We start from the raw sequence: 17,786 nt of genomic DNA, 5'->3' as shown, positions 1-17,786 counted from the left end.
ATATCAGAATCAAGGATTGGACCTAGAAATGAAGATCATGGATAATGACCGGCATACAGGAAATTAGAAGGAATGCGAGTCTTGGCCTGAATGAAGACACAGTCAAGACGCTGGCCGACCAGGATGAATCTTCGTTAAAAAGGCTAACAGGATTCTCTAATCACAGCCTGGCCGACGGAAAAATACTCCAGACCTGAAAGATGGCAGATATACAATTCATACCACAGCCGTGGAAAGAAATTAGCATAGTAAAGCTAAGATATATCTAGCTCACATCGTGCTCGGGAAAACTGAGAAATTGTCTGCAAGTGAGTTTGCAAGCGCATGGAAGCGCAGATGCTTAGCACTAAACACAGCAGAAGACAACACAATCTCAACGTAGGCAAGACCAAAGTAGAACCCATAAAGATTTGCGACAGATGAGCGCCACAAGGTGTAGTGTTATCCCCAATGTTATTTCTTAATCTCATCCGCCCACTTAACTTTCTGCAGTTCCTTGCCACGCTTGCCTTATCTTGAAATCTACTGCGTTACCCTTAAGGACCAGAGGTTATGTTGCCTTCGCATTACATGCCCTGCCCAAGCCCTTTTCTTCCTCTTGCTATAGGATGCCATTAACTCACGTTTGTTCTCTCACCCACTCTGCCCGCTTCCGATCTCTTGACGTTACAGCTATCGTTTTTATTTCCATAGCTCGCTGCGTTGCCCTTAATTTAAGCTGAACCCTTTTCGTTAGCCTTCACGTTTCTGCTCTATAGGTGTGTACCGGTAAGAGGGATATTATTAACGTGTAATTCATGATCTAGCAGAACCTGCCATATGCGCTACATCCTATTCTTATTAAGGCGGAAGCCTTTAATGTCTCATCGTTGTAAGCAGCAGTTGTCGACAGAAAATGTCACGCTTTTCAACTGGTGGAAACAGTCGTGACGTCACAGTGCGCGAATTTCAAACGGGGCCAATTGTACTTTGGCTAGTAACCATGCAACCAATTGAAGGGATCGTGTAGTGATGCTCCAAGTAAGTGGGACTGAGCTTAGTTAATTGCTTAATTACCCAATTAACCTAGTTAGCTTTACTCGTCAGGCCATATAAATAAATAAAACCGATTAAGAAATTGGTCGAGCTCAGGAATCGAACCCCGGTCTTCGGCGTGAGAGACGAGCATGCTATCCACTCCGCCATGCCAGCTCGATGGTTTGGAATGAACAAAGGCGCGTCTAGTGAATACGGTGTCTTCACTCACTCTCATCCTCCTCCATTGCCTTCCGGCGAGGTTTAGGTTTCCACCGACAAATGAGAGACAGATACATTTCCTTTCCTCAAAAAACCAATTTACCGACGAGCGAGGCGTAGAACCGAATGGGCGATGGCGTTCTATGGACTCCTTGGCAGCGTTGCAAGTCGCTGTCGCGTTCCACTCTTAGGGGCGAAGCTTAACATCTTAACCACACATCAGTGACCACACTTGAGGTCTAAAAAGTGCCCCCCCCCCCCTGAATTTTGTGACACAGTTACTGCGTAATTTCCTTTCCTCAAATACAATTTTCATTTTCTTCATTACGGCTCCTCTTTATCTACCTTCTTTCACTCCCACTTCCTCCCTTCCTCTACGGTGCGGTTCAGGTGTCCACTGAGATGACAGAGAATTACTGCGCCATTTCCTTTCCTCAAAAAGCGTTGCGTTCAAAGGGCAAGGCATCGCGCCGAACGGGTGGTGGCGTTCCGTGGACTCCCTGGCAGCGCTACAACGCGCTGTCGCGTTCCACTCCTAAAGGCGATGCTTAAGCGTCATTAATTAGCAGTTAATTAGTAGTCAGGCATTAATCAGTAATTAACCATTGATTAGTGATTTGTCATCACTTAGTAATAAGTATTCAATTACATGTGACGCCACCAGTGCCACAGAAACAGCGAAGGTGGTGCGGAAAACGCTTCCGCCTCTACCCACTTTAGACAGTCAAAGTGCCCCCTGAATTTTAAGCATGAAATGCTTTTTAGCCCCCGTTGTCGGCAGTGTGGTGACGTCACGCCGACCTAGAGCCATCATCCGGGCACTGAAATCCACTCATCCGGGCACTGAATTCCCGTCATCCGGGCACTGAAATCCACTCATCCGGGCACTGAAATCCAGTCATCCGGGCTCTGAAACGAGAACATCCGGGCACCGTACGAGACTTAACGAGATTTAACGAGACTCTCTAAGCCCTCCTACGCGACCGGCATGCAAGCACCGGTTGGTCTCCAAACGAGACAAAAAATAACTGCTGCCAGTGCCTTCTCAATGTTTATCAAGATGTCAGTGGAGCTCTGGGTTTGATAATGCACGGAATTATAATTTCTGATTTCTAATAAGGCGTGCAAAAAGCACATAAATGCCACGTTACACTTCGTTGTCATACGTGATCCGGGGGAGAAGCGCTGCGTTCAAAGGGCAAGGCATCGCGCCGAACGGGTGGTGGCGTTCCTCCCTTCCTTTACGGTGCGGTTCGGGTGTCCACCGAGATGGCAGAGAATTACTGCGCCATTTCCTTTCCTCAAAAAACCTTGCGTTCAAATGGCAAGGCATCGCGCTGAACGGGTGGTGGCGTTCCTCCCTTCCTGTACGGTGCGGTTCGGGTGTCCACCGAGATGACATTAGGCCCGTAAACATTTCATGCTTACTCTACTCTCGTTTACGGGAGAGGCAGAGATTTCTTGTAGTTATTTCCCTTGAATGTGTGTGTGTGTGTGTGTGTGCACGCGCGATTATGTGCGTGTGTGTGTCATGTGTGCGTGCGCCTGCACACACACACGCATCATAACTGCGTCAGGTGGTGGCAGATCAGATAATCGCTATTCACGAGAGGGCGCTCGGGAAGAGCAACCTGGGTAGCAACCCAAAGACTCACTGATGTCAGCACCTGACAAAAATGTGCAGAAAAAATCGCTTGAGCACTGCACCATTGAGCCTGACGTGGTTTAAGGACTCTCAGGGATCTATGAATGTAAAGGAGAGAATTACCATTTCCGCATATATTGACAATAACCCATTATCGCTATCCGGACAAGTGCCATCCGTGAACACTGGGCCTGAACTCAGGAACCAAACTGAAAACCGAAATGCTAGCACAACTAATTCGTAGTTTACTGAACTTTGCAAATCGGCCAATATTTCTTGAAGCATTTCATTGGTTTCCCCACTACCGCACTGCGAACACATCCATGTGACCACATATTCGGTCACTTACGTGGATCCATTCCTTGCAATCATGCTTGAGCTTAAAGCAGAAAACAGTTATCACTGTTAGAACTTTCGTAAGAAGAGTTATTGAGTGAAACAATTGTGTTTGTCACATGCACTTTTCTTCGGTTTGTCAACGTATTGCATATTGTAACCGCTCAAAACGACGCAGGACGAAGACAGGAAAGCACAGGACAAGACGCGGATGTCTGCGTCTTGTCCTGTGCTTTCCTCTCTTCGTCCTGCGTCTATTGCGCGGTTGCAATATGCACTCCATTGTCAACTACCAACTAGTATAATGCAACCGCACAATACGACGCAGGATACGATGCACTCCATTGTCAACCACCAACTAGCCTACATAGATAAACTGAGTCGGCAAAATTGGCGTGACTTTTGTTCTACGCTGGATATGCGCCAACCAGTAACCAATATTTGGCGGATAGTTAGAGCTATTCGCACGCCTCTTCAACAACTCCACTTCTTCACTGCGCTCTCCCTTCACGAACAAAAATCTATAAAAAAAAGTCTCAGAAGAATACTGTAGGCTACTGTCGGCAGGGTCAGGGCATTTGACCCTCTCCGCAGATGGTCAAACAGGCATCCCAAAAGTGGCAGTACCAGCGTTAGACCTGCCTTTCACAATGGGAGAACTATCCACAGGTATCGCGTACACAAACAGACACACGTCTCCGGGTCATGATGAGGTGACCTATGACGCCATTGCAAAGCTACCCCACACCTCCCGTCTTCGACTCCTGGAGTATTACAATTTTTTTTTCAGATCAAATCAATTTATTTAGCATTTTTTTCAATACAGAAATAAATGCAAGTATAAGAACAAAAAGCTGCTTCTCGAGCAGCTTGACAACGGTTCTTACCCCTTGTTTTCTCTTGGCAACGGATAACAGCAGAAATAATACAAAGCTGCTATTAAAATTGTACGAAGATAAGAGCATGCAGTATAAATAGAAACTGTAAACACAAAATATATAGTAAACACAAAATACATAATATACATAGTAATTCCAAACACAAAATGCTGCATATTAGTAAAAAGTAATAATACCGGTTTAATGTAACTGATAGACATGGATTCAATAAGACAAATACTAATACTTAATCACCAATATTTTGCACACTGAAGAACATCTATTCCTCTATTCTATTTTTCCTGGATGGCTGGTGGGGTCCCCACGGAATGGAAGCTGGCGAAAATTCTGCCCGTTTTGAAACCCTGTAAGCAGCCAACAAGCTATGCATCATTCCGGCCCATTGCCCTACTGAGCTGCGTAGGTAAGCTCATGGAGCGCATGATCTGCAAACGCATAACTTGGTTCCTAGAAAGCCGAAATGAGTTCCCCCAATAAATGAACGGGTTCCGTCAAAACAGGTCTGCGACTGACAATAGCATCGCCCTCGTCTCATCAATTGAGGTGTACCTCCATGCTGGGTACATCCCGACAGCCGTTTTCCTAGACATAAAGGCCGCCTTTGAGTTTGTCTTTCACCATGCAATTCCTGCAGCCTTTGCCAGTATTGGCCTTGGAGGAAAGCTATACAAGTGGTATGGGCATTATTTAAAAGAACGGCAAATTTTTATCACCACTCCAAACGGTCCAAAACGCTTTCACGCGGTGGAGAGGGGCGTACCACAGGGCGCGGTGCTCAGCCCTCTCCTGTTCAATATTGTCCTTATTCACATAAGAAGAAACCTTCCGCGAGGGGTCCGCATTACAATTTATGCTGATGATATCTGCATCTGGACCGCATCACGTTCACGCTACATTACCCAGCAACGTCTTCAGAGAGCGCTATTGCACATTTCGATGTACCTGGCTTCCAGAGGTCTTGCAAAAAGAGTGTTGCAATGGCGTTTACAAGAAAAACGATGACCCGATATCCGCTGCTCCTAGGCGCACGATCGCTGCCATATGTACGCTCTCAGCGATTTCTGGGTGTAGTACTCGACTACAATCTGTCATGGTCACCTCAGGTCAAAAAACTTTGCGAGAGGATTACTGCAGCATCGCAAGTGTTCAGGTGCATGGCGGGAACAAGGTGGGGTCACAATTGCCGATCAATGCTTCTGCTTGAAAAAGCTTACGTTGAAGGAACCTTGCGCTACTGTCTACCAGTGCTTCAAAGATTATCTACATCAAGCAATAAGACTCTCATTGCCGCACGGAAGAACTGCCTGCGAATATGCCTTGGCCTCCCAAAGGGTTCCTCTGCATCAGGAACAGTAGCGGAGGCAGGATGTCTCCCATTAGAGGTCATTGCCGCCCAGGAAACTATGCGTACCCATCTTCGACATGCCCTGCAAGGGAAGAGGCACTTCCTACACCATGTCCACCTAACTCACAGCAACTCTAGCTTTGGCCAGGCAGTGCAGCTCCTGCCCCTCCCTACTATTAATCAGCCACAGACACCTCTGGCCTTTCCTCCGTGGACACTCTCTCCTCTAAAGGTGAAGAAGTTTGTACCAGGTGTGAATGCAAAGAGCCGCATGCCACAGGCAGCGCTTCTGCAAGCTACTCTTGCCTACTTAATCGAGGAATATACGCAGCACACCCATATCTTCACCGATGGTTCAACTACTAAAGAAACCTCTTCTTGTGGCCTTTATGTGCCCTCAACAGGCCATGCCCTTTCTTACCGGCTGCAGCGGAGGACATCCTCTACGACAGCTGAGCTTCATGGCATTGAGGAAGCTGTTTCTTACATCCTGCGCCGAACCGCCGGCCGTTGGGTTATCTTCACCGATTCAAAAGCATCTTTGCAGATCCTGGCCAACCTGCTGAAGAAATCGAATCACCAGCCAATTTGCCTGGACATAGCGTATCTACATCATTTAGCTATTGCCGCAAGCCACTGCATAACATTTTAGTGGGTACCTGCTCACTGTGGCATTCTGGCTAATGAAAAAGCAGATGAAGCGGCCCGTAAGAGCCATCAACATCAGACATACATTCGAACTTTTTTCACTAAATCTTATGCGTCCAAAATGGCTAAAAGTTTTGCTGCCGAAGAAACTTTACGGCTTTGGAGTTTGCCGACAAATCAGTAACAATTTCTTCACTCAATCGACCCACATCTTAGATCAAGACTCTCACCCACAATTCCTCGACATCTGGAAGTACTTTATCACCGGCTTCGTCTGAATGCTGCATATAGAAACGGCTTGCGATACCGTTTTGGACGAATGAACAGTCCGCATTGTGACAACTGTGCCACGATAGAAACTGTGGAATATATCCTGCTTGAATGCCTTGCGTATGCTAACGAGCGTGCGTACTATGAACATTGCATGCAGAAGCTCTGCCGCAGGCAACAGAGACTTGCAATGAACTTTCTATTTACATATTTAAAAGACGTTGGACATCTCGGTAAGCTTTAAATTCACTTGCACGTTACCTTCATGCATTCTTCATGCAGTGAACTTCGTCAGCTCATTTGTCGGACTATGCAATCCACCATTCCATAGGTTACATCAATACTCGCCATAGCATACTTAGTACCCATTTCATGGCCGCATTTTATCTTTGTTTTTTTTACCTCTTTCACGCTGCTCTCCTTCTGTCTTTATCTCCCAAATTCCCCTCCCTACGCAGAGTAGCATGCCAGCGTAATTTAAACGCCGACTAAATTCTCTGTATTTCAGTAGTCTCTCTCTCTCTCTCTCACCAACTAGCCCGCCTTCACTTGTTACTTGTCAACGTAGCCAATGAAATCAATATTTCAAGACATTGGCAATGCTGTTCACCTCAAAGCCCCCGCGTAATGTCCCCTTTACTCATAAAAAAGCAACCAAAGCTTCGAAATTGGGAGAAAAATGAAGCAGGAGAAGGAAATTCAGCACTATGTAATGATGATGAAGACTACCATTCTTATGGCAGCCATGGATTGAACTCATAGACCTCGGAAACAACACAGATACCAGCACTCAAATAGACCACACTGGACACTCAGAAGGCAGGGATAAACAGAATGGAAAAGTTTTGCAGTTTTTGCGTGCACTAACTCTTCCGTGGAGATTTACGTTCCAGCAAGAATACGAAGTGATTTTCTATTTTTCAGCATCCGTGCAATTAAGAATGAAAACCAGCAACAGTTCAGTACTTTAGACGTGGTAGTTCCGCGATACCCAGACCCCCCCCCCCCACACACACACACGCACGCACACGCACACACACACACATAAGACAGGGTACGGGACGAGCGCACTCGTCCCGTACCCTGTCTTGTGTGTGTGTGTGTTTCGCGCAACTGCAATGTCTGAAGTATTGAACCAACTAGCCCGACTACACGTCCCAACACTTCAGAGTTCAACCATTTTCGTTTGGACAAGAATTGACGGTATAATTCCTTCCTGTCTATTTCCAGGACATAATTTGCTGATTAAAAATTCCGAACTTTGCGAATTAATAACTTTACTAAGCACCTGCGCAGGTTTATAAATTTGCTTCAAATAAATGTAATACCTGTCTGCACGCATTACATGGAAGAAAGATAAATTTTTGATCAAAACTGCCTAGACTTTTACTCAAAGAAAAAGCGCGCATAACCAAAGCCTCTAAGGGGCCTTTTGTTTCCGACTTTGCTGCCATGAAGGTTATGGCCGTTCTGTGGCCGTTCTTCAATGTCATGGGAGCAAGAAATTTTCCTCCAGGTGGCGCTGGGCAGTGTGAGGGCGGAATCGTATTGCACTTCAACCAATCCTGGAGAGAAGCGGAGCGGGGCGTGCCAGAATGCGAGAACGGGCCAATCGTTAAGGAGGAAATACTCATTCTCCAAATGCGCAGTTTGCCCATTGCGCTTGTTTCCGCAGACACCAGTAGCCGCACTCCGCGACCACAGCGAGGTTCCAGCCAGCAGGGGTGCTTCAAGTAACCGGTGTTTCCTAGGTCCAACAACCGCTGCCGCTCAGTGCACGAGAGAAGAAATGGCGAACAGCTTCCCGTGGTACCCGAACTGGCCGACGGCTATGCTTGCTCTTCGTCGAGATGTACTGAAAAATGTTGGCATTCATTACACGATAGAGGTAAGCGTTTTTTTTAATTCCACTCCCTTTGTACCAGACGCAAACAGGTTATCAAATTGTACACACTTTTCTATGCGGTGCCGCCTTTGAATAATTTATTTTCGAGCCGCGACGCCCAGCTATGAAAACGTACGTGTCACTGATCACGTATATAAAAAAACGTGGTTAGGCACAAATAAAAAATACTTTAGTCTAGCAACTAAGTCAAGTCCTATTATTTCCCCGTCGGTTTTTCTCAAACGCGTTACCAAACATAAATTTAGGAACGCGCTGCTGGCAAGACCAACTCAGCGCGTGAACAGCTGCGAAGCATCGAATATTGTTAACTCCCCACGTTCTTCTGCTCGCGAGCTAATTAAGAATAATAATTAAAAAGCAATGATTTATATAACACAAAATGTAAAGGCCCTTGCGAAAAAAAATTTAGTTTCTGAGAAGTGCTTGACCCCTACATAATCAATGAAAGCATGCTTAAAGCGGTTACATATTGTGCCACAACACACTCGTCAACAATGGGTAAGTAGTAGCTCTCGTGAACTTCTATGCTCCCCTTTTCTTCAGCCTCTGGTCTAGGAACCGGGCTCACTTCTAAACTAAAACTAACTTGTAAACTAAAATTGAAAATAGATACGAGGCTATTCATTTAAAACAAAGCTACAATAGGAACAGCGGAAAGATTATATTATCTTTTTCTCATATACTCGGTTTAGGTGTTCATTGAGCTAACAAGATACTATTTCGTCATTACTGGTCCCTTAAATTTTATTTCCAAGGTAGGTTTTGATGCAGCGCTACTCAATGCAGAAGCAGTACAGTAATCATTTTATTGCAAAAACAATACTACGCAAGTTTCAAGCCTTCAGCGTAGCGTAGTCCGGTTGTTACGCTTAACACCACGTGACTACTGGCATCATACCAGCGCGAGAGCTGGGCTACCAAGTCGGCTCTTCAGCGTAGCGTGACTCGGAGCCACGCCGGGCGTTTCGCGCTTCTCCCACTAGGTGTGCTGTGGTTTAACAGGTGGTGTGACGTCACAAGCGAGGCGAAAGATGGGCTATCAACTCGCCTCTTCAGCGTAGCGTGGCTCGTAGCCACGCCGGGCGTTTCGCGCTTCTCCCACTAGATGCGCTGTGGTTTAACAGGTGGTGTGACGTCACAAGCGAGGCGAAAGATGGGCTATCAACTCGCCTCTTCAGCGTAGCGTGGCTCGTAGCCACGCCGGGCGTTTCGCGCTTCTCCCACTAGGTGCGCTGTGGTCTAACAGGTGGTGTGACGCCATAAACGAGGCGAAACATAGGCTACCGAACCCGATTCGTCCTGTAGGCAGTAGACGCGGCGCACTGCGTTCCTTCTTTAGACGCGGCGCGCCACGTTCCTTCCGTTAGAGGCGCTGCGCACGCTTTCGCAAACTACCAGGCTTAACCAAAGCTAAGCCCCGCCAATATTTTGCCTGAATAATAATTGAATATAATGTAGTAGAAAAAGAAATCACATACCGCCAGTGGTACGCGAAGCTAGAAGTTCCGTATGTTACATACTGCCGGCTGGTGATTATCCAAACTGTACTTTCGAGTATAATCCTTATCCGTGAGAACGTCGTGTGGTGCCGCAAAGATCAGAAAGAACGTTCTCTTATGGTGAGGGTGACAGCTGCTCAAGAATCCTCTTATGCTATCGCTGGTTTCAGGAAAAACAAACCAGAGACACTGTGTGGACCAGTGCGATAAGCTATTAAGCTATTTGGAGCTTGTACAATACTACGCTACTAATTCCCCACAAATCATCACACAAAATAAAAGAAACATTCTGCTATGCTATGCTCAGTTTCGGAGACTGTCGGCTTCCTTCAATTGTACGCCGTAACAATCCCCTCGTATCCCTATCTTTGTCTGCTGAATAGCTTAACAAGGGCTCTGGACGCGGGGATGCCATAGGTAGCGAAAGAGGGCTCTCACAAAGCTGCCGCTCTAACCGACCATCACGTTCCACGTACCACTTTCGGTATTACAGGACGTCCTGCATCAGCCACAACGAGTCATGGTGACGCTGATGACAGCTTCAAACACAACGTAAATACCCTGCAAACTTAAAGGTCAGCTGAGCGAGCATGGTACGGGACACACGGACGTCGTGGCTTCACATCGTAGAAGTGGTATGCGTCCAAGGGCGCAGCTCCGAGGCTCCTGCTCCTGCGTTCCGCGTATTAATAATAATAATAATAATAATAATAATAATAATAATAATAATAATAATAATAATAATAATAATAATAATAATAATAATAATAATATCTTTTATTGCCCATAGTAAATACAGAATAAAGAAACGGGCCTGTCAAAGCCTCTAGTGGCTTGAGGGACTAGGCCCGGCAAAGTCGGCAGGCGGACGTGCAATACAGACATGAAATATGAGCATAATATTAACACAACATATCAAAACAATAACACGAAATGAGTAGTGATAAAGGCGTAACAGTTCAGGTAAGTGAAATCAACAAGAGATAAAAATAAACTGCAAGAGCCAACGTTAACACAATAGTAATTTAACACTTCGTGCCTGATCATGAAAATTTAGAAAAATAAGAACCGTGTTACAATGACTGAAGCATGATTTTTAATGCTTTTTTTGATGTTGCGGAAAGCACCTCGTCTGGAAAATCATTAAAAATTTGGGGAACATAAACACAGCGCCTGGCTTCCCCATACCTTGTTGAGGAGCGCGGTACCTTAAAACGAATGGTACTACGTAGGCTTCGGGAAGCTACATGATGCACTTTGAAATTGCTGTCCCAGAAATGCCGTACCACTACAGTCTGTAGAAAGAGCGTTCGAAAGCATGGAAGACCAAGGGCTGTGAAAATGTTATCGGATACAGAAAAGGGGGCGTTATATGCTATATTTGTCAGTATGTTTCTTAATAATGTGTCAACTCTGTTTTGCCATCTGGCTGAGAAAGTAAAAACAGTAATTCCATATTGGAGAATGCTGTACACCAGAGCATGCGCAATATTTTTTTGATGTGAAAAGGAACAATTGATTTTATATGGAAAAACAACCAGGCTGCGCTCCTTAGCTTATCGCAGACGTGTGATAGCTGGCTGTGCCAAGACATATCACTGTCGAAGAAAACTCCCAAGTATTTTACCGAATTCACATAGGTGAGCGGCACGCACCGACAGGGAAAACAGTTGTGAATATGTAGAAAAACCGGCGCATCTATAGCTGGTAGTTTTAATGGGGATCTGAAGCAAACGAGTTTTGTTTTTACCGGGTTAACTTCCAAACAGTTATTAGTGAACCAAGTTATTGTTTTGTGTATGTTATTCTGGAGATTAGTAATGGCCGTGTTGTAAGAAAAGTGTTTGGAAAGCAGAACAGTGTCGTCGGCGTATTGAAATATTAGACCTTTGGAAATTACTTCGGATAAGTCATAATAATAATAATAATAATAATAATAATAATAATAATAATAATAATAATAATAATAATAATAATAATAATAATAATAATAATAATCTCTTTATTTGTGTCGTAGGGTACACGGTCGACACTGGAGGCCGGCAGTAAAAGCTTTCACAAACGACAGATTGACAGAGCCGCAGGCCCCCATGCACTTGGCAGCAGTACAGTGTCAGTGCTTCTATGCAAAAAAATATGCTATACACAGTTCAGCTCACAGTACAGCCTGATAAATAAATTCCATTTTCGACACAGAACACAACATAAAATTTTGTGATATACGGCAGAAATTAATAGAAAGAACATAGAATAGAACATACAACATGATGGATAGAACATAAAATTACCGTGGCCTAAGGCATGAAACAATGACAGATCAATTCTATGAACTCATAAGAACAAAATACACAGGCAGTTGTAGTCTAGTAAGGCAAGAAAAGATAGTCAAGATTACAGTTCACTCGACAGGAGGAAATAGCATGGATACAATACAATAAAAATAAAAATCCGGTAGGTAAACATGGCCACTTAGTGTAAGGAGAAATTATTCAGCTGAAAAGGACATGGGTGTAGAAACAAACTCAAGTATTAAGAAACCAAAAAAGAAGTGTAATTGCGGATTGTCAGGGACAATCAGGCATGATCATTTGGACATGTAGTATTTTCTGATTTTTTAAATGGATATATTTGTAATTGTACATTTTCTTTATTCAATTTATTCAATATCCTCGGCAACTGATTTTGCCATGTTTGATGACCATATGTTGTGCGGTATGTTTTTACTATCCAGTATTCGCTGTAACGGGTGGCATGACTCGGGGTGTTGTTTTGTAGATTCGCTAACTGTTTTAAGAATGTACCACCATTCTTTACTTCCTGATTATAAAGCTTACTCAGTCGGTAGTCATACATTGTCATAATAGGCATCACATTGTATTTTAAAAATATTTCATGAGTGTGAAAGCGACTATGTACATTTTCTACTGTACGAAGAAACCTTTTCTGCAGTATATGAAGCTTTTGTACATTTTCCTTTGTTGTAGATGCCCAGACTAGCTGACAGTAGTTTAACCTTGAGGAGAACAGGGTGTTATAAATGGCCAGCATAACCTTTCGGGTAGAACATTTCGATTGCGATATATGAGGCCTATAACTTGAGAGAGTTTTGCTGCTAGATGGTTGATGTGATAATCCCAGGATAAAGTTTCATGAAAAATAACTCCTAAGGTTTTAAATGTAGGAACAATTTCAATCGGAATAGAGTATAAGGCTATATTTCTGTTTACTGTTATATTTCTCCCTTTAGACCTGAACAAAATGCATTTAGTTTTGGAGACATTGATCGTCAGGCAGTTTTTCTGAGTCCATTCCTCTAAAGCATGTAGTGTAGATTGTGCGGAGTCACACAATTCTTCAACATCTTTTCCTGCAAAAAAAAATGCTCATGTCGTCGGCATATATAATAAATTTTGCAGGAGGGGGGGAATATTAGTAATATCATTTATGTACTATCGCGCTCAATATGAGTTGCAACGCGAATGGACCCAAAATATTGCCCTGCGGTACACAACTACGCACCTCTAGTTGTTCAGAGACCGAGTCAGCTATTTTAACTATTTGTTTCCGATGTTCCAAGTATGATCGTATTAAACGTATGGCTTTGCCACGAAAACCATACCGCTGACATTTCAGAATTAATATTTCATGATTTATGAGGTCTAACGCTTTGGAAAAGTCTAAAAATATTCCAAGTATAAAATTACCTTGCTCGAAATGTCTTAAAATATGTTCATTTAGTGTCAGAAGAACAAATTCTGTACTTAGACCTCGCCGAAAGCCATGCTGAGAGTTAGTTATTATCTTATGTTTTTCTTCAAATTTGCTAAAGCGGCACAATATCACTTTCTCGAAAGCTTTAGATAAAATAGGTAAGATAGAGATAGGCCGATAGTTGTTCATGTCATTCTTGTTGTCCTTTTTATGAACAACGACTTCCTCGACGTTCGTCGAGGAAGTCGTTGATGAACTGTTGTAACAAGTGCAGGGGAGAGGGGACGCCTCCCAACAATTCTACCGCCTACGCATAACATGTTTTCATGGACTGCTGAACTTGACTTGCCCGCCTTGATCTACCCTCGTCTGGCAGATTAAAGCGATACCTATGCTGTCCTAGCGCATTCCTCTCACCTGATATGCCACACAGTTCAGACGAGTCACAAGGATGTAAACGTGCCTGTGACACCACTGGCACCGCCAGTGCTCGATATGCGTTGCATTGTCAGCAAATTAAGGCCTTTGTGAACAATGCGGCTAAAAGCACGCCTATTACTAAATATTTTGTTCTGAGAACAAGAAACAGCCTAAGTATTTACATAGCTGTGTTTTAACAATGCACCATTTTCATGAAATGCATGAGTTAAGCAAATTGGAGAATCGATCCCGGCCGCGGCGGCCGAATTTCGATGAAGGCGAAATTATAGAGGCCCGTGTACTGTGCGATGTCAGTGCACGTTAAAGAACCCCAGGTGGTCCAAAGTTTCGGAGCCCTTCACTACGGTGTCTCTCATAGCCTGAGTCGCTTTGGGACGTTAAACCGTTATGGACCATAAACCATAAATTGCAGAATCAAGGAATAATTTTTTGCATTAAAGTAAAACTTATGCACTGTTACAGGCCTGCCGGTATCCATCACGAAAATATCAAGGTTACTGGTCAATAGTTTTTGGGCTTATGGAAGATGACCGTTTTGCAATGCATTTTCATGTTTTCAGGGTGCGCTTACCTGCATAGCGTGAGTCCCATGGTACTGCTGTGGGCACTATCATGGGTGTGCTTGGGCTAGCACCTGTTGAAAAAGAATAAATACACTGTTGGAGGCCTGAGACAAGGGGTTTTATTGCTCAGGTGTAATTTTTTAAACTGGCTTTGCAGTGTGTGTGTAAAAAAAAATAAAAGGGGAAGGGACGAAGGTCGGTACAGAAGAAGTAAAAAAATGCCCCCCCCCCCCCTCCCCCCGCAAAATTGCCTGCCTCTCCCATAAAGATCTAAAAATCGCACTCGGCCTCCGCTTTCCTTAGTCGGCGCGAGCGCAGAGAACTAGGACGGAACTGTTTCTTGGAGCTTAACGAAAGCAGGCCTGACAGCAAGGCACGAGATAAGAGATACGTCACGAGAGAGGAATACTTTATAGAGTATGGTGCCCTCCAGTATATGGTCGATTGTGCGCGCTGGGTCGAGGGACAGCTGGGGTGGAGGGTAGAGGGAAATTTACGATGCTTTGAGCGGGCGGCACGTTCTATCATGTGAAAGCGTTGGCTGTAATGGCCGCACTTCGGTACAGAATAGTTCCGAGCAACGCTTCCGCGTAGCACACTGAGGAGTTGAGCACGGATATCTCCAATAAAAGCTGTCTGTGCATCTTAAAAGCAACTCCGACGGACTTTCTGTATGCAGCTCATAGCGCGCTTTCGACTTCCAGGGCGCTGCCCCAACCTAGTGGTGATAGTGAGACCTGTGCAATAATGTTGGGTGCGAGCACGAACGAGCAACACGAACTTAATATATATGGAAGCATCAAATTCCACAACAACTAAACCAAACTGAACGTTAATATTGTTCCTCTCCACTGGCGACGTTATAGGGTGCGCAAGTTGGAATAGCCATATACAAAATGGGTTCGAAGGGCACGAAACTCAGAAGGTATTAGCTCTTTAAAGGCAGTGAGGGACAATATTAAAGCAGGCAGTGAGGCATATACACAGAACTGTAAGTACGCAAATCAAAGCAGCCAAGGGTCCCAGGGTTAAGAAATGCGATGCCGCGTCAACACGCAACACGGCCCCTTAATTTTGCTTTAGTGAGACTCAATACGCTTATCTAACGCATCTCCCAAAAGCAAAGCCATTCAAGCAAAGCGCACAAGCGAAACTTTGTTGTATTCCATCGGCAATTTCAAATCGCAATGGCCAACGGCAGCCAAAACATAGGCACGAAGGAGGCTAACGGTTTTGTGAGTTTTTGCCGCAAACGGGGATATCACAGGCAGTGAATTCACACACACCGGTGGTGGGCAGGAACAGTGAAGAATCGTTGCCCACTCCTGCCGGATGTGCTGCACCGCATTGCGCTGCTCCTGTGTGTACGCCGCGTCGACAGCGTCGAACGCGTCAAGTTTAATTTCTCCTACTTTGGCTCGAGCGGTCGTATCGCTCGTCTCAGCTGCTTGCGGCGACGCTGTCTTCGCGGATTCGTTGTGTCATCTTCGAAAATCATTTCTTTGATATCTTATTATTTTTAGCATTCATAGCTGGTTATAATTTAGTTCATAAGCATGTTTCTTGTAATCTACCGTGCTGGAGCAACTTTACTTTTATTAGGCTTAACCTCAGCTGCGTTTACCGCCGATACCAGGATAATTGCAATCGTTTAGACATAGGCGGCATTCACGGCGCGGACGCGCAACTTGCAGCATGTCACAGCCTTGGCATAAGCTTGTAAAACTCCTGGACTACTATGCAAACTCAGATTAAGGCTCGAACAATATTTTTTTTTATTTGAGGTGTTTGCCATTGGACATAATGAAAAAGGGGGAGAAAGTTATAAGAAGGAGCCTTGCTTAAAAGGTTGGTTGGTTGGTTTATGGGGTTTAACGTCCCAAAGCGACTAAGGCTATGAGAGACGCCGTAGTGGAGGGCTCCGGAAATTTCGACCACCTGGGGTTCTTTAACGTGCACTGACATCGCACAGTACACGGGCCTCGAATTTCTCCTCCAAAGAAATTCAGCCGCCGCGACCGGGATCGAACCCGCGTCTTTCGGGCCAGCAGCCGAGCACCATAGCCACTGAGCCACCGCGGCGGCTGCTTAAAAGGTGTCAACTCGATAAAGCGATCATCATGAGTCCACTTGCGATAGTCGCCTGCATGTCCCATCGCAGGCCTACGTTCCTTAGGAAGCGTCGTCTCACGGAAGCTGTAGCCGGGCAAGTCCTCTCCACATCAAGTGTTTTTCGTAACACTGGTCTGGCGCAGTGCCACAATGGGGACACTTCTCAGTCGCTTTTAAACGTTTGTCATGCCGCCGATGACGCACAGAAGGACTGAGAGCCGCTCCTGGTCGAATCCGGGGCACAGATACCACCTCTTCCCGAGTGACACAACGGGATAGAGGGTACGAATACGGAGGAATTAGAGCGCCTGGTTCTCGGAAACTTGCGACAGGAACGGATCTGAGGGAAGAGGGGAAGGCGGCGGGATGTCAGATGTTCCAAGGTGTGTCATTGTATCCACATGAATATTATGCGGATCCTGGGCATGACCCTGAATCCAGTGTATACGCACAGGACAGGGGTATTTTGTGTAAAGTTAATGAATGGATTGTGTAATTTGGAATGTGCGGCGGACAGCCTTAAGCTGCTTAAGGGCGGCAAGGGAGTCGGTGTAAATGTAAACAATATCGAAATTGGGTATGAGTGGAGGTGAAGCATTTGCATTGTATATCGCTTGAAGCTCCAAGGAAAGCAGGGAGCTGGCTCGAACATTACACTACAGCTTTGGAACCGTTAACCAAGCAATGCATCACAGATTTCAAAGAAGTTAAATAACGTTTGTAAGCTTCCTTTATCTAATATATATCGCTAATATATCGGATTCTCCTACTGAGCCTGCGGCGACTAACAGTAATGAAGCGTGCAATGAACAAGACACTGCGCCAGCACCAACGACGACGAAGCGATTTGTGCGGCCTGAGATACCGGCGGCGGCGCGCGTCGAGAGCTCGAGCTCGCTCTTGGTTTTCGTCCCGGTGCCGCCGCTAATCGATCAGCCTGTGCCACCGTTCAGCTGCCAGCCCCTCCAGCCTTCCAATAAACCCCTCTACAAGCGCTTGAAGTGTGAAAAAGAAAGTATCGGAATGATATCTTTATTTATTAAGATCATACGATCACAAGCACTCTACTGACTACAAGTTTAGCAAAATACAGTCAGCTGTTAATTTTTTACACGTCTACCTGACTTGAATAGTGTTACCGTTTTGTCGTAGCTTAAGTAACGCTCAATTGTTAA

The 17,786-nt window shown here is 45.0% G+C and overlaps 1 protein-coding gene across 1 annotated transcript in view; it reads left to right on the top strand.

Moving 5' to 3' along the window:
• The first annotated feature begins 8,168 nt into the window (after positions 1-8,168).
• Positions 8,169-17,786, top strand: part of LOC149326894 (uncharacterized) — a 103,591-nt gene continuing 93,973 nt past the window's right edge. The window contains exon 1 of the mRNA XM_089564718.1: positions 8,169-8,267. Coding sequence (XP_089420844.1) covers positions 8,169-8,267 — 99 coding nt within the window. The remainder of the gene's footprint in view (positions 8,268-17,786) is intronic.

The sequence above is a fragment of the Amblyomma mixtum genome, chromosome 10 (genome assembly GCF_055824585.1).
Source record: "Amblyomma mixtum isolate Tamu chromosome 10, ASM5582458v1, whole genome shotgun sequence".
NCBI lineage: Eukaryota > Metazoa > Arthropoda > Arachnida > Ixodida > Ixodidae > Amblyomma > Amblyomma mixtum.
This window is presented reverse-complemented; position numbering and strand designations above follow the sequence as displayed.